Source organism: Haliaeetus leucocephalus, unplaced genomic scaffold (assembly GCF_000737465.1).
Source record: "Haliaeetus leucocephalus isolate CR32 unplaced genomic scaffold, Haliaeetus_leucocephalus-4.0 Scaffold406, whole genome shotgun sequence".
Classification (NCBI taxonomy): domain Eukaryota; kingdom Metazoa; phylum Chordata; class Aves; order Accipitriformes; family Accipitridae; genus Haliaeetus; species Haliaeetus leucocephalus.
In genome coordinates, this window is record NW_010972842.1 from 4,374,272 (window position 1) to 4,390,690 (window position 16,419).

Sequence of the window (16,419 nt, forward strand, 5' to 3'; positions counted from 1 at the left end):
GAGAGGTTCGGCTGAGGAATGAAATTTGCGCTTGTAATCGTGAGGCTGTTCAGCTGGTGGAGCCAAGCGGCACCGGTTACCCCGGTTTTCACCCGCCTGGCGGCCTTTGGGGAGGGGGTGTTTCGGCAGGGCAGGCTTTACTGCAGGCTGGGGCTTCATGGTGAAGGAGGCGAGCATCCTGCGTCTGACAGCTTGCAACCTAAGCGAAGGGTCTGGCAGAGTAGGAAAGTAAGCATATATTGATTCTTTACAATTAAATATTCCCACTAGAATCATTATCTTGCCTGCGCTGCCAACAGAGGTGTTGCTGGTTTGTTTGGAGGCATCTGAGCTAGCTGGAAGCTAACTAGCTCGGTTGCCAAAAAATCAGTTTATTGTGGCTGCATGGTACTGTCCGGCCACCTGATGGATTGGTCGCCATCCCAGCCCGCAGTAACCTCTGTACTGTTGCGGTTACGTGGCTGTTGACTCCCAGAATGGTGAGTGTTTCTCAACCCTGAGAGGAGCACAGTGCAGGTAACTAAATATTAATCTATTTCTGTTGAATAAAGGTATGATAAGCATTTGTCAACAGAAGGAATTTTGTAGCATTTAAGACAAATTTGAAGAATAAATTTCTACAACTAGTCTCAAAGTCTGTTTGGGCAAAATTTATACCTCTAACTAAGTTTTGTTTCAGTTGCTGAGTAGTCATTGTTATTCCAAGATCAGCAAGACTATGTAGGAAGACTGCTTTGAAAGGGAATTTAGTTTAGATTCAAGGAAAACTCTTTTTCCTGGCATGTCTTTAATACATGATTTGTCATAAAACAATCATGAAAATGAGGGGAAATAGATTATTTATATTGCTTTAGAGAATGTGAGTGCTACATGGATGATCAAAACAAGTTTTGAGTGCTGATACATATTTAAATTCAAATGTATGGCGTCAATATAAAGATGTTTGCAAAAACACAGCTGTTGTATCTAGCCATTGAATTGTGCTGCATTATGAGTATCATGGGCCTGTAGAAAGGGTGCTGAGATTTTGTTTACAGAGATCTCTTGCCCTACATTAGCAGCTACTACTGATAGGAATTGCAAGTTTTATTCCCTTGCCTCTTACCACCCCAAAGTCCTCTGCTGCTCTGTGGTTTTGAGTCTGAGCCCCTTCTGAACTTTTTAACTGTGACCTAATCTCAGCAGGCCTAACTGCCCTTCTTTGTTTTATTTCTTCACCCGCCTTACTTGTGCAGTGGTGGCAGTTGCTGAATAAATTCTGTCCGTTCCTCTTTCCTTTTTTTGTGTCCTGTTTACACCAGAGAGCAGGTTCCCTTGATAAGCAAGGGGATATTGAAGCAGGAGCAGGTTTTGGCGAGGTTGCCCTTAAGATAACATAATAAATTTCGCTATCAGACATTATCTCTCACTACAGATTATTCTGTTTCCCATCTGAGGCTGGCTGACTGTGGGGAAAGCAGTGAGTGCTGTGTTGCAAAGGTAACGGCAGTGGAAGCAAACGTTCTCAAGACCTTCTTGCAGAGGGTGCAACTGGTATCATGACCTTCAGTTGAAAGAAGCATCCTCTTCCTAAGAGCCTTTTTTGGGCCTATGTAGTGACACCCCAGGCTAAGCTCTGTTACTCATGGAGCATGCTGTATAATATATGTAATGTGAGTATTGGGCATACACGATCTAAGTAGGCAGGATTTGAAAAGGCTGAACATTTAACCTGTCCTTCAGAAGTTATTGTGTTCTTGCCAGCATTATTCCTTGCATTCCTGCAGATACTCAGAGCCAGATACGTGAAAAGCTTGCTCTGTTTCCTTGGTAACTTGAAAACTTAAATGGCAACAAATTCAAAAGATTGGGGAAGGGGTGAAGACATGCACATTTACCCTGTGGATATCAGGTGTTTTTCTCTCAAAATCATCTTGAGTTTGCCGTTTTGGAACACTGTGGGCCTGCATAAGAGAGTCGTTGCCATGGGTGGCTTTTGGAGGAAACCTGCAGCTTCAGGGATTTGAGGGTGGGATCTAGGGTTTGCCAAGTAGTAGCCTGATTGACTGGTGCCTTTCTTAGCATTCGGGTGACACTCAGCACTGCAGGCCCTCTCCCCAGCTTCTGTTGTGTGGGAATACCTCACCGCAGAACCAGGTTTTTTGTGCATTAACGTTCCATAAACGTATGGTAATAAGCATAACCAAAAGAACTGATTGTTAATTAGAAGGAAAAAAGAGCTAAGGGAAGAGAAATGGAGATAGGAATGCTCTATTTCTGTTTAGCGAGTAAAACAAAATGGCTCTTGTAAAGAGGCTGTAGGCACTTGTTCATCTCTGGATGTTTGGTTGTCCATCATACTGCCAACAACTAATACTTTTTACATCCTACAGTTACAATCAGGTCAGGTTTAATGACCACAAGAATCTGTCTCTTACAGTTTCATATACACAAAAACATAGATTTTTATCTTTTTAAATTATTATTGCTCACTATTCTAAGGAATATTGTTTTCTTGACAGGAGTCATTCTACAGTGCTCAGAATTCAAGTTATGGTTTATGTATCATATGTCGTTACATGCTAGAGTTAAAATAAACTTGATATGCACCAGAGAAATCTGTAAGCACATTTAAAATACCCTGATATCTGTCTGGTAAGAGATGAGAGCCAAGAGTGGTCTGAATGTTCGTGTTACCATTGCCATAACTGCTTGCCTGTACATGCATCATAATGAGCCTTTAATTTCCCTTTAATTTGTGTATTGCGATTAATTAAGTAAATTGCATATCTTTGCCCACTTTCTTTTAATTTAGTTCTCTTTCCCATGTAATTTGTCTGACTGTTTGCATATATTTTCAAAATCAATTTTTTTTTTTCTGTGAACGTGTATACTCTTCATTTTCCTTTTCAAGTAGGTTAGATGGTTGAAAAGTTAGTTATGGATTACATAATATTGTGTGGGCTCTCAACACTGTAAGAAGGCTTAATTGCTGAAACACAAAATACAGAAATGCTTTGCATTTGTGCGTATTCGCTTTTTGAACAAAATTTAAATCCTGCACTGGAAATAGTCACATTTCCAAATTATCTGATAATCTGAAGTATGACATATATTAAGAGGTACTCTGTTAAACAAAAAATAGTAATAAAAGGATTTGTTCGTCGTTGTGTCTAGTAAGACAGAAAAGCCTCACAAATACTATTTCTAAAGTGAGGGCCAGATGTAACTTTTTTTAAGTGAAGTCAGAGTATCTCATCTCACTTCAGCAGAACTACTTTCTGAGCAAGTGCTGCAGGATCAAACCTTTCAAAACTTCTTGCCCATGGGTTCTGAAACCCTTGGCTAGCAGAAATCAACAGAAATTCTGCTGCTGAACTCTGGAGCAAACATCCAGCTAGAAAAAATTTGGATAATTATTGGATTAACATGTAAGTGACATCCTGATTAGCATTTAATATTTAAATTTTTTTAAAAATTATTATTTTAATGTTTTTGTAAGGAAAGACTACCTTGTAAGCAATAATGAGATATTCTTTATTTAAAAAGAAGAAAGAAAGAAAAAAAATAACAGGTTTTTTGTTTGTGTTTTTGTTTGTTTTTTCAACTGCTTTAAAAAAGATTTCCACTTCATGATAAAGAGAGACTTGAGAAATGGTTGCGGAATATGAAACGAGATGCATGGACTCCAAGCAAGCACCAGCTCCTATGCAGTGATCATTTTACCCCCGACTCCCTTGATGTGCGATGGGGTATACGGTACTTGAAACATACTGCTGTACCAACAATTTTCTCTTCCCCAAATGATGAGGTAATGTATTCCTATCTTTTTTTATTGTAGTACAAAGCTAACCAACTATTGATATAATACAGATGTTCTGATTATCTGTAATATATTTGTATTTTATTTTAAAAATAGAATTCCTGTCCATCAAAACATTTTGTCAACAGCCAGCACTGACACAAAACAAATATGTGATTCTATAGTGTAAAGGAAGAACAACTTTGACTGGAGGTTCAATATCTTTTTTAACTGGAAACTACAGAAGCATTTCCTGTAGGAAATTTCCCATAGGAAAATAAATTTCCTATGAGAATATTATGATTCTAAATATTTTTTCCTGTGCAAGTACTCTTAATTAAAATATTAATGTTCTTTTAAGGCGTTTTATTAACTGTACATAAATACTTGCTTTGGAATGTGTTATTTTCAAACTACGCATTTCTCTTTCCTGTCCCTAAGCTCTCTAACACCTAAAAGCTCAGGAGTGTACGCTGTTGAAGATAGGCCACAAAGATTATTCCATCTTTCTGTCTTTCACAGAGTTGTACTATTGGTTAAATAAAAATACTGTGCTACACAGGCACCTACTCTTGATCAAAGCTATGCTAGTTCTCTTCTGGCACATAACTATCTTCCTCTGGATCATCATGTTGGAGGTGGGAGAAATGGAAGGACTGGAATTAAGGCTAAATTGCTGAAACTGAGATGTGTGGCTAATTAATTTTACAAAACAATTTATTTTTAGTCATGAAGTTCTCTGTCTTCTTGAATAGCTGCAAGTGTTGTCCAGACTGCTTTTGACTCTGTAGAGTGAAAAGCAATCTTGATAAATCTCTCAAATACAAAAATAGAAGATCTTGCAATGTGTGGCAGTAGGAACTTAATAAATATCTTTCCTTCCAACCCCCCCGCCCCCGCTTCGATAATATCCCTGAATTCCCTGTGCTGTTATTGTAACAGGGAGCCCTAACTTTGGAACTGGACTTTGCTGCCCTGTGCTTCTGTACAATTACAGATAAACTATGTGATTTAACCCCCAAGAAAAGTTGGCTTTTCCCCATCTCTTCATTCTCTTTTGTTTTGCATGTGACCATAGACCAGTCATAGTACACCTACAAAGTAGAGTTATGAAGGTAACACTTTTTATGTAGTAGTGTTACCAAGATCATACCAATAGCTTCTCTAAATTACTTTTGCATCAGCAATATATACCTGGGAAATCCCAGATAGATTTATCCAGTTTGGAAAAAGAATATGCTTCCTTTCAATGTATCCATCAATTCCCTGCTATCAAAAGGAAAGAGATGCCAGTTCTGTGTATCTGTGATACTGTGAACTTGCTTTCCTGGGGTCTTACTTCTCTCTCTGGCATTATTTTTTTTTAATCTTACGCTTCTGACTGCACTTTTCTAAGCATCAAGAGATATCCTGTCAGTGACCACCTCAACAAATCAACAATATCCATTGACTCGGCTGCTGGTTCTGTAGTTGCCCCAAACCCAAATTTTCTACGTAGACTGAATATTCACGAAGACATGGGAAAGAGCTCTCCTTATTCTGGGGGAGAATCCCTTGTTAGTGTGTTCCTGAGTTTATGTAGAGGAATAAGATCCCAAGCTGCCTTTCAACACTTGGCTATAAACCCTTGGTTTGGAAAACTGAGAGCGAAGAGTTGCAGTATTTGCATGTTGTTCTCTACTACCTTGCTTTATGTATTACGGAGCAAGCGAAGGGTATCTTCCCAGAAATGCTTAATGATTCTTCAGGAAACTTTTCATATTATTTCTTCTTCTAAATAAAGAATATTTGTGTCTCAAGAGCAATGTTAGTTGCCTGCGTTTCGATATCTGTAACCATTCTACATCAGTTTGCAAGGATTTTTATTTTGAAGAGTGTGAGGGCAGGGACCGATGGATGAGAAAGCTTTTCAATGAAAGTAAAGGTCTGTCTTCAAGCAGCTCTATCCTGAGAGGTGGTTTTGGTGCCTTTCCTTCAGCCTTAATGGCAGTTCTGATAGGCAAGGTTTTGGGGGACATTTCCCTAATTAATTTCATAAGAGATTCATCTAGTTAAAAGATTTACTCTGAGAAGGCCTTTTTCAGCTGCTGGTAGAACAAAGGGAAATACTTCATTCTCTCAAAATCCCTAAGATTGATGTGATGTTAAGTATCACCTTTGAAAAGATAAAGATAACCAAATGAATTCTATTTTTGTATACATTTTTCAGTCCTTTTAAAACTGAAGTTTCATGTAAAATTGAATTACAAAGTTTAATGTATTTAGGATACTTCAGACTACTTACATACTCCTATGAACATACACTTCAAAATTATCTTTTCTATGATCATCTGTTTTTTCAGCCTGGACTTCCCCCCCCGCCCCCCTTTCTTTTTTTTTCTTCTCCCCGCCCTCCCTCCCCCCAGTTTTTTTTTTTGCCTGGTCTATATTTAGTTAGCAAAGTTAAAGTTGCTTCTCGTTCTGGTCTTTTTGTTCTGGGCATTTTTGGTTTTGTTTTTTAGTCCACAGGCCTAACACAAGTTCTGCAGCTTGGTCTCTTCATAATCAAACCTACTAGAAAAAAATAAGACACTCACTATTAGTGTATTTTTGTTTCACTGACTGACATACTAAAAAGCTTGTTTGGATACTGATCTTAAATCTAATTATGTGGTGATATAGTTTATGTGGAGGAAGGGAAAAAAAGGTGGCTAAAAAAGGATAAGCTTCAAATTGTCCCTCTTTCAGTACCAGCTTCTGTATGAAGTCTTGTTAAAATTGTATCCTTCTGCTAAGACTTCTATCCATCCAGAAAAAAGTTCTCCATTTTTATGAATTGCGAACTTTAGTTGTCAGGATTGAATTGCTTCTTTAAAAATCAGACTATGTGATTGTGCATGAATATGTTTCACTGTTCTGCAAGTCTGTTCATGATCTTTTGTTGTTGTTGTTAAATTCTCTTTGGGGTAGACCGCATGACTAAAAATTTGCTGTATCTTTCTAAACCAACTTTGTTGCATCTTTAATGCAAAAATCTTGTACTGTGTGTATTTAATATACATATATTTAATACAATGTTTCAAGTAGGAATAGGAGGTGCTAGCCAGTCTTTGTCAGACAGATTTGTGTAGCCACTTCTCTTCAAGTGCTTTTAAAATTATGATGACTCGTGTAAATCAGTAAAGTTCCGTAGAGTTTCAAAAAGAAAAAAAAAGTATTATTGCCTTTAGAGCTTTAAAATAGTATTTTAACATTTAGGACCTGAAGCAAAGTTATGGAAGATGCTTACATGAATTTTCAGGTCTCTGGTGTAATTTTTAAACAGCGCTCATCTAAATTACTCTTTATGCAGTACCATGGTACAGAATGAGATTTGCCCAATTTTTTTATGCTCAAGTGATTTCCTAGTTACAAGGTGGTTGTTTTTTGGTTTTTTTTTCTTCCAGGAAAAAGATTCTTCTCGGAACAGCTCACAAGAGATAGAGAGAGAAGATGCGGAAGAAACAAATACAAATGTCGTGTCAGAGAAGGCACATGTATCACTTGAACCTTGTACGCCAAAGAAAAATCCTGTAATTGCAGAAAATGTAGGTGAAAAAGCAGAAGTAGTTTGCTCAACTGCATTGAGTAAACCTTTACAAATTCAAAAACTGCAACTTCAAAATGGAGAAGACTTTCAGGCAGACAGTGTTGTTCTTGATAATTCATCTAAGCAGCATATACATCAACCTAATCCTGTTTTAATGGCAGCAGCAGTCCAAAGCATGGAATCTACCAGTGCTCATACTTCTGCACAGGATCCAGTAGGTTGTACCGCTACAGTCTTGCAATTTACTGACCCTGACTATTTGAATTCATCTCTGAAACTGAAAAATGCTTTAGGTTCAATTACTGACTATGCAATTGAAAATCCTAACTCTCACGTTGTAGGCTGCTCTGTTGAAGTACAGCCAACAAGTGAAAATGCAGTTTTACTGAGTACAGTCACACAAACAATTGAACAGTTCAGTGGAAGTGAAGAATCTGTCATTGCTATTATTGTGCCAGCCGAGAGTTCAGAAGCGCCTGAAATAGTAAATAGTTCTTTCCTGCCTATTAAGCAAGAGTTTCTTGACACAGAGGAGACAGAAACAGATCAACCTGTGTATATGAATGCATATGGTGGAAGTGAAGTATTGCAAAATGAGCATTCATACTGCAAACAAGACATAGACAGAGATCACCTTTGGCAAAAAATTTCAAAGCTCCACTCCAAGATAACTCTACTTGAAATGCAGGAGATAAAAACTTTGGGGAGACTTAGGTCCTTGGAAGCTCTCATTGGACAACTGAAGCAAGAAAACTTGCTTTCTGAAGAGAAGCTGAAGATTGTAGAAAACTGCTTTACAACACTTGAAGTGACTATGATACAGTAAAGGCTTTTGATGATTGTTCTAAAGTATCATTTTAGCCTCTGACTGTCCTTTTGGACGAATTAACTTTTGTTTCAGTCATGGTATTTTAAACATCTAATGCAAATTGTGTGAAGAGCAAATATTCTTTAAAATGTTACATCAACCACTACCAAAGCTAGGTGGTAGAGTATTGCCTATAAAAAGTGACTTGCAAGTAAGCTTTAAAAAAAAATTAAACCTGTTAAAGTTTTGTTAAAAAGTATATGAATTGAATCAATAAAGATAAGTTAAACCTTTCTAGCTGCAGGCTCCTCTGAAACATGCAACTCCTGCATTTGGGGCAACAGTAGAATGGACAGAATAAGCATGTAGGATGGACAATTATAAAACTGTTGTTTAAAAAAAAAAGAAGTGTCCCAATTCTCTTTCAAATGAGTAAGGTGGTATGTAATACACATTGTCCAGTGAGGCCACAATTACTTTTTAGTCTTCTGTTCATCTAACATTTGTTCTGATAGTTTTTTGTACACTTTGATCTGATTAAAATTGTTTCTGCAGTAAAAGGTGTTTCCTTTCATTTAGTTCTAGAAACAAAAATTCTTTATTGTTACAGTGAACAGGTCCATCTCTTTTTTTGGATGATTCAGCTCAAATGGAAAGAACCATCTTAAATAGTGATATTTTTGCTGGTTAGTAAAAGGGAAAGCTTGAATTACTCAGTGAGTGCTATCTGATCAGTATTGATTCTCTTACAGTCTATAGCTGGGTAATGCATATACCCTTAATAATACACTGAAGAAGACAATGCTTTGCAGAGAAAATTGCTAGTGAAAGTAGCAGAATATGGCTCATTATTCTTCTGTATCGTAGTCTTCAAGAAATGGATTTACAAGACTAGAAATCCCCTGCCCTGTATTGATTTTTATTAACTCTTCCTAGTGCACAGGATACCACTACAGTAGAAAGATACTGACCATTCATTTTGAGGGAAATTAATTTGCTTAAATACTTTCTGCTTATTCTGTCTGCGTGCCACCCCTTAGATCTGGAGTTCACTGTACAATCTAGTACAGTGAACTAGTATTAGATGATCTAGTCGAACTGTACATTGCAGTCGACTAGATGATCATTGTAGGTCCCTTTCAGCTGAACCATTCTAGTCTAGTCTGTTCTACAATGGTTAGGTTACTTGAGGGACTTGAATGTATTTTCCTTTATTCAAAAGTGTCACCACCACCACCACCAGTTCAGTGCAGGACTGGAGCAAATGGGTTCTTTTGCAGTTTGTTACCTGTGTGTCTGATAGAGAACATTCTAAACTGTTCTGGGAATCTTTTGATAAGGAATTGAGGATGAAGCAATGCTAATTTACAAAGCTGGCCTCCAGCTAGATAACACATTGCAAACTAGTCAAATGTCAGAAAATTTTTGGAACTCACAGAGTAGCTGCCTAGAAATTGGTCTGCTAAAGCACAGTGCTGCAAGAGGTTAGTCTGTACCAGTAACCACTGTAATAGGCCTGTTCTGTCCTTCAACTTGTTAACTTCTTTCAGGCTCTAAGCACAGAATATGCTTGGGAAAATTCCTGAAGAAGGTAAAGGTCAGTTACAATACGAATTATTTACAGGGCCTCACTCATTTTTTTTTCCTCTGATCACAGAGCACTGTCCTGGTAGCGAAAGAACACGCCTGTTCTGCCTCATGTGCTCTGAAATCACAAGGGGTTGTCCTGTATACTCTAGAAACATTGCTGCTATACAGGGTCAAATCTTGCGAAGGTTGTCCAGGTGGCCTCTCTGAATTGTAAATTTTGTAATTTTTTATAAAGTAAGAGATCTTTCAAAGTGATTTACAAAATTGAAATTGCTATATGATTTGGCAATTTTAGAAATGTCATGAATGTCACTACAAATCTCCTACTAACGCTGTATTTTAAGACTTACCACCCAGTTCAAAAGTCTGCTGTAGGTCTTCGATGGCAATGAGAGCTCAGAGATAGCAAAAGTTACAACACTAAGCTGTTGCCTCAGCAAAGCTCTATTCCTGAAGAAAATATGGGGGAATTTAACATGATATTTAAATTTCCAATATATTTTTGCCTTTACGAACAGTTTCCAGTATTAAAACTGAGAATGTTATTTGTGACATAAATGTCTTTAAACCTGGGGAAAAACAAATGCTCAATTTTCCTCTTTTATGGAGTTTCTTGGGACTGTAGCAGAAAAACTGGGAAACTCTACGAGCCTGTAACTAAGTCTACAAATTTCGCTGCTATAGGGTGATTTGGTCCAATGAGCCTAGGGTGGGCCTAACAGGCTGACTGCCTTTCTTTACACACAGCTTTTTGTGCCAAATAGGTCATTATTAAGGCCTACAATTAGCTCTTCTCACCGAAGCCTATTGCCTAACTGCTGCCTAAAGTAACCCCTACTCTCTTGCTAGGCAGGGTATTACAGCTGTTAAGCAAAGGTGTCTAACAATAGATGTTAAATAATATGACAGTTTATTAACCTGGTGTTTTCAAGTAGAGCTTTACAACTTTAGGTTTAAATTTACCAGTTTTCCTTAATAATAAATTTGACACATGACTGTATCAGATCATAGCGTGTCCATCCCATCCAGGTTCATGCTTTCTGCAGCGGACAGCATCACCAACTTCAAAAAGAAGCCAGAGGTTGCCTGAAAACAAGATGATTTTGTATGAAGCCTTTCTCAGGACCAGTCTTGTAGCAATGAAAAGACTGAAACTCCACAAAGCAGTTTGAAGGTAGACCAGAATCAATGCTGTGTTTTGTAAAGGATTGTTGCAAATTGATTCCAATAAAAATATTTTGGGCAGGCACCTTTTGTATTCATTTTAAATTATGGCTGGCTATTGTTGCTTAGAGGAAAATACAGCTAGGTCCTTTGCTTCAATGGTACACTAACACAGAATTACTCAGGCTAATCATTATGAGGAAGGAAAAACACCATGTTGGAAATTGCCACACACCACTGAATTAGATGCTACATGTATGTGTTGTTTTCAGTGTTTCCTAACCATAAAGCTGTACAGCCTTTGCACACAATTATATTTCACTAAACTTAGGAACTCTTGAAGGTGCTATTTTATTACCTGGGATCCAATAGAAACTGCCTTTGTGCAGTTGCAGCCCAGCATCATAGTACTACATCAAATCATCATTCCTTCTGGAATGTATCAGGCTTATCTTCATCCAAGTTAAATGTTCTTATTTATCTTTCCAATAATTCTGCATTTACGTCAACATTTTTTTTAACTTTTGACTGCCTGTTTCCAATGATATAATTAATTACTTCCACACATTACAGATTTAGCAGATGTGGGCTGTTTTCTTAATTCACCTCTTGAAATGTTAAGCTATATTTCTTTTCCACTGTCTGCTGGCTACTGTAGGAATTTGGCATTTAGCTTTCTCCTAAAAATTCATTTAAATTCCACCAGTTCTATTAAGCTTATCTACAAGCAGTGTAGTTCCACCTAGAATAAACTGGTGCCCATTTCCCCTGGTTTTCCATATTTACAAGGTGGAGTGTGACGTTTTATTTAACTCATTCTGAATGTAGTTCCAGCTATGGGGGATTTTTTCTTTCTATCAGACTAACAAGTATCTGTGACTTCTCTTCTGTACTTTCTTGCATCAGTGGTACAAATATTGACTGCAGTCTTGCATGCTTCACAAGCATTCATTAGAAGTCTGTCTAGATCTCTCATGAAATGTCTCTGGTACCTTTTTACTCTCCTTTACCTCAGTGAAGTCGTAATTATTTTTCCTTTACACTTAAAACCTCTCCTGTTCTGAGACTTGGCTCCTACGTTAGAAAAACCAGCAGCAGACATGGGCTCACTCGAAATGCCATCTATGTTAATAATTCATTTTCTCTGTCCTCTTCTGGTTTGCCCAAGCTCGTCTACGAGGTCTGGGCCCGTGCCGCGGGGTCCAGCTGAGCCCACCTCCACCACGGGGCAGTCACCCTGCTACGCTGAAGTGACCCCCCCCCGACTGCATGGCTGCTGGGCGCTAAGGACGCAGTTTATACGGTCATGCTAGATGCTGTCTTCTCGTCAGTAAACTTGAAGCTCCATGTCGCCTTTTCCAAATTACGCTTCCCTCCATCTCCTAACTTCTTCCATAACAGATTGATTTCCTTCATACCTAACCACATTTTGGTCCAGACTGCCTTGTGTACGACTCGATGCCTCCCCTCACTTGGTAATGATACTTAACTGCAGGTTACCATCGTCCATGCCAGTCCCCGCTCCGTCAGTTCCGCCTGTACCCAGCGTTGCCTCAGCAAAGCGGCAGGCAGGGCCTAGGCCAGCCCCGCCATGTCGCGGTGAGGTGGTGCAGCACCCAGGGACCCCACCGTGTCGCCAGGCGAGGCGACTTGCCTGCACACTGTGGATTCCCGCAGCCATAATTAGTTAATTGTGTCGACGACAGCGGTAGGCTCTGCTTGGCAGGATGTATTATATCTGAACCCACTGAGGTAAGTGCTGAAATTCATTTCCTCTTAGAGGTTTTGAACTCCGTAATGACAGTAGGGCAATGAATCCCAGAGCGTGCTTTTGTGAGAGACTGTACCTTCCCAGCGAGAGACACCAGGACAGACCTGCCTGCTTTCTGGGCAAACCCAGGAGATGCTCTTAGCAGCAGGCTGGCCATTCTTTAGCCACCCAGGCAGAGCTAGACAAAGTCCACATCCAGCCTCGAGGAAAGGCGTAAGACGCGGCTTAGCAGTGAGTGACTGACTTCGGCCTTTTCCGTAAACTCCACAAGCGGGAAGCCTCGTGCTGTGCTGTAAGGCTGGGAGGGAAAATGGCGCCTGCATGCTGGGGCCTTGTGAGAGGTGCGCGGGGCCATGGGGGATGCTCGGGGGACGGGGAGGAAGGAGTGGGATTTGGCATTTAGGGTCGCTGCCTGGCAAAAGTGCCTTCCTCTGGGGCTGCTCTGCACTGCCTGTGCAGCATCAGTCACAGGTTGTACCCCTTCTTTGGGGTCTCACATGCCAGGCACGGCTCAAAGCTACAGGGAAAACCCAGTACTGCACTGGAATGGCATGAATTGCCAGCACCGAGGCAAGAGAAACAGAGAAAGAGCAAAGGGCACTTAAAAATGAACTTAGATTTGGACAAAAAAAATATATTCTTCTTTGCTCATTTACCAGAGAATTTTATGACTTACTAACACAAGCTAATTTGCATTTCTGCAACCTCAAGTGGATCTCTGGAAAAGCTTTAGAATTTTATTCACACTAGATCATATAAAAATATCACTGCTTTATTGTTTCCTTCACTGAAATCAGCGTAATGGCTTTCTAATTTACTAGACAATTTACTGCTGCAGAGGAGATGTGAGTTTCTGCCAAAATATTTTCGACAAATACTACAGTAAGAATAAGACCTCTAAGCAGACTTTTTCCAGTAAATATATCTCCTGGCATTATTAAATATTATGGGGTACATTGCAAAAAATCTATCACTGTATAAATATCTGCCTTTCCTGCAAAGGACACTTAGAATGGCATTTCTGAAAGCATAAAAGCAACTTAGAAGCCTGTGTCACATCCGTTCAAAGAGGTTAAACTGTATAGATGCTTTTGGAATATACATATTTATATATAAAAACCAGATATTGCAGAGATTTAAAACAGCAGTGCTCCCTATAAACAGCAGGTGGTGCTACTGGATCGCTCTCTAGAAGTCAGACTGAAGACCTGCGTTTTATTTTTATTCTGCTGGTGTTGAAACGTATGCAAACAGATTAACTATGCAGGGGTTTTTTTCCTTATATTTCAGATGTATCTTTAATAAAGAAGGGTAGTAGCTGAACAAAACAGTATGACTATTTGTATTCAATCTTACAGAAACAAAGCTTCAGACAAGAAGAAACTCATTTATATTCTGAGCATAAAACATGAAATTCAAGAGCCTTCTGCTCAAGTGAGTAGCAAAAGAAGATGTATTCACTGTCCTTACGTGGAGCATGATTGCATTCCTCATTTGTTGAAGTGGGTCAGTGATTAAAATTTGAATCCTGTAAACAGTTCAGCATTGTTTATTTGCATATTAATCAGGGTAATAGTGTGAGTTTAATCACACCCTTCATCAAGGGTGTCTGGTTTGCTACTCAAGTACTGCAGCCACGTTTTTGAAACTGGGACGATACATGCACAACAGCTTTATGCATGGCATAATCCCTTTTTAAAATGCCATGGGACAAACTTTGCCCTGAGAGTACACAACTTCAGATAATATGAACAACGTTGGAATAGGGGAATGCTGGTCCTGCACATTCAAGCAAGTTTATTCTTGTTTATTGCTGTGTTACTTTCAAAATACAACAGAAAACAGGGCATTACGGTACAGGTTAGAGTATCCATGTGATTTTCTGAAGGAATGGAACAGGGCTGTGAAACAGTGGCATTGAAAAAACAAATGAAGAGAGCTGTGTCAAGATAAGCGCTGGATTCAGAGGCATAAGTGAGCCTCAAGGCTCATGGGACCAGGCATTGCAGCTTCTCTGGGTACACAGAAAATGGTGTTCAGCCACTCCACCACAGCCTCCTAAGAGAAGTCATCTCACCTGACTCCGGATGTCTCTGTCATGAGGTGCACCCCAATTAAGCAATATTTGATATGAAGAAGAATAAATGAACTAGGAAATGCCTATTTATCTAATGACTATGGCTGGGGGGTTGTTCCAGACAGATATTTCAGATTTGGATATGTACGTTATAAATAGCTGAAGTTACCTAAAGTGAATCTCACCTTGCGTTTCAAAAGGTAAATCACTTCTAGTTCTCAGACACGGACAAGTTAGGAAGACTAAAGGCTAATATAAAGGAGTTTGGCACAGCAGTCCTTCCAAATTGTGCCTTAATTTCTTGTACAGCCAGTGACAAGGCAAAGACCTTTCGAAGCTCTAGAGGGCATTCTGCTCAGATATTTCATTTATATAGTTACAGCCTTTTTTTCTGAAGATTTTGAAAGACACCTCTATCTCTGTAAGAAATTTGGACAAGTAGGAAAACTGACTCACCAGATGCCTAGCTTAGGCAGAGTACATCCTAGGCACAATTCTCAGTGCTGCAGACCATCCTCACAAAGTGCACATCAAACATAAGAGCTCTGCACTGCTTCATGAATAGCATAAACTGGCTGTAGTCAGACACATTTGACCTCTTATAGCCTCTTGGGACGGAAAACAACCTTGTGGCTGCTATAGCTTCAGTCTGGAGTAGTAGCAAACAGCGCAAAGAGGTCTTTTTCAGCCATGTCAGCTTGAGTAAGCACATTACAGATCATAAATACCAGCAGTCTGACCTTCGGTCTGAGTCAATAGACTATGAGGCCACATAAGAATAGGCTTCAGGAGCTCTCAATCACCAGAACAGCTACTGTATGGAGATGGGGGATAACAAAGACATGAGAGAGAGAGTTTCACAGCATGCAAAATACATCAAGCCCTTTAGATCTTATACTTACCAGCAGATGTTATTAAACTTACATCAAAGCACTTTATTCAGTGTTTTATGTGATGATAAATCCTGTACCATGTAAAGCTGGCTTTGGCTAGAGGGCAGTTATGGAGCAACAACCCCTTATTGCCTCAGTGCCTGCTGACAGACTATGAATACTCTCACAACACTGAATTAGCCTCCCCAGAGCTGGCTCCAGCAGACCTACTGGGCATTTTTGGGAAAGAGTGGATGTTCTGCTGCCACTAGATAAGGGTGAGTACAACAGCAGACTCTCTTTTCAAGGCTGAGCCCCAACCAACATCTGTAGAAAGGCATCCATACCTCACCAGCAATGCAGCAGCCCCTCTCCACAAGTCAGTTATCTGTGTAGTCCCTTAAAAGGTGGGGGGACTCACTCCCAACAGGCTTAGCTCCCCACCTGGTACAGAAAAACTGCATTTTCACATTGTGAGAATGAGCAAATATTCAACGTTTGGCTGGCACAGAGGACATCAGCTTTGAACTGAATCAGAGCTCAGGCCTCCAGCAGGGACTCAACAAAGAAGCAAAACATGGACTGATGCTGACTTTTATCCTGGTTTTCCTCCCCCTTAGTGAAAGAAGGACCAATAAACCAAGCTCCTGAGACTTACTGGGGTAGGAAATGCTGGGGAAAAAAAAAAAAGAAGATACAGATAATGAGCACAAAACTACGTTTCATTTATGGAGATTAATTAGAAGCAATAACAAATCCCAATTAGATTTTTAATTAAAAATATAATA

The 16,419-nt window shown here is 39.4% G+C and overlaps 1 protein-coding gene across 1 annotated transcript; it reads left to right on the forward strand.

Moving 5' to 3' along the window:
• The first annotated feature begins 333 nt into the window (after positions 1–333).
• THAP5 (THAP domain containing 5) lies at positions 334–10,887 on the forward strand. The gene is made up of 4 exons (XM_010574034.1): positions 334–516; positions 3,249–3,410; positions 3,601–3,790; positions 7,207–10,887. Exons 3-4 carry the CDS (start codon positions 3,647–3,649, stop codon positions 8,173–8,175), a joined length of 1,113 nt encoding a protein of 370 aa, XP_010572336.1. The 5' UTR covers positions 334–516; positions 3,249–3,410; positions 3,601–3,646; the 3' UTR covers positions 8,176–10,887.
• The last annotated feature ends 5,532 nt before the right edge of the window (positions 10,888–16,419 follow it).

What these genes read in the sequence shown, in the direction of transcription:
- THAP5 (XM_010574034.1), top strand. Translation starts at nt 3,647, where the DNA reads ATGAAACGAGATGCATGGACTCCAAGCAAGCACCAGCTCCTATGCAGT. An exon ending in TCTCTTCCCCAAATGATGAG is followed by an intron (nt 3,791 to 7,206) that starts GTAATGTATTCC and finishes TTTTTCTTCCAG; the next exon opens with GAAAAAGATTCTTCTCGGAA.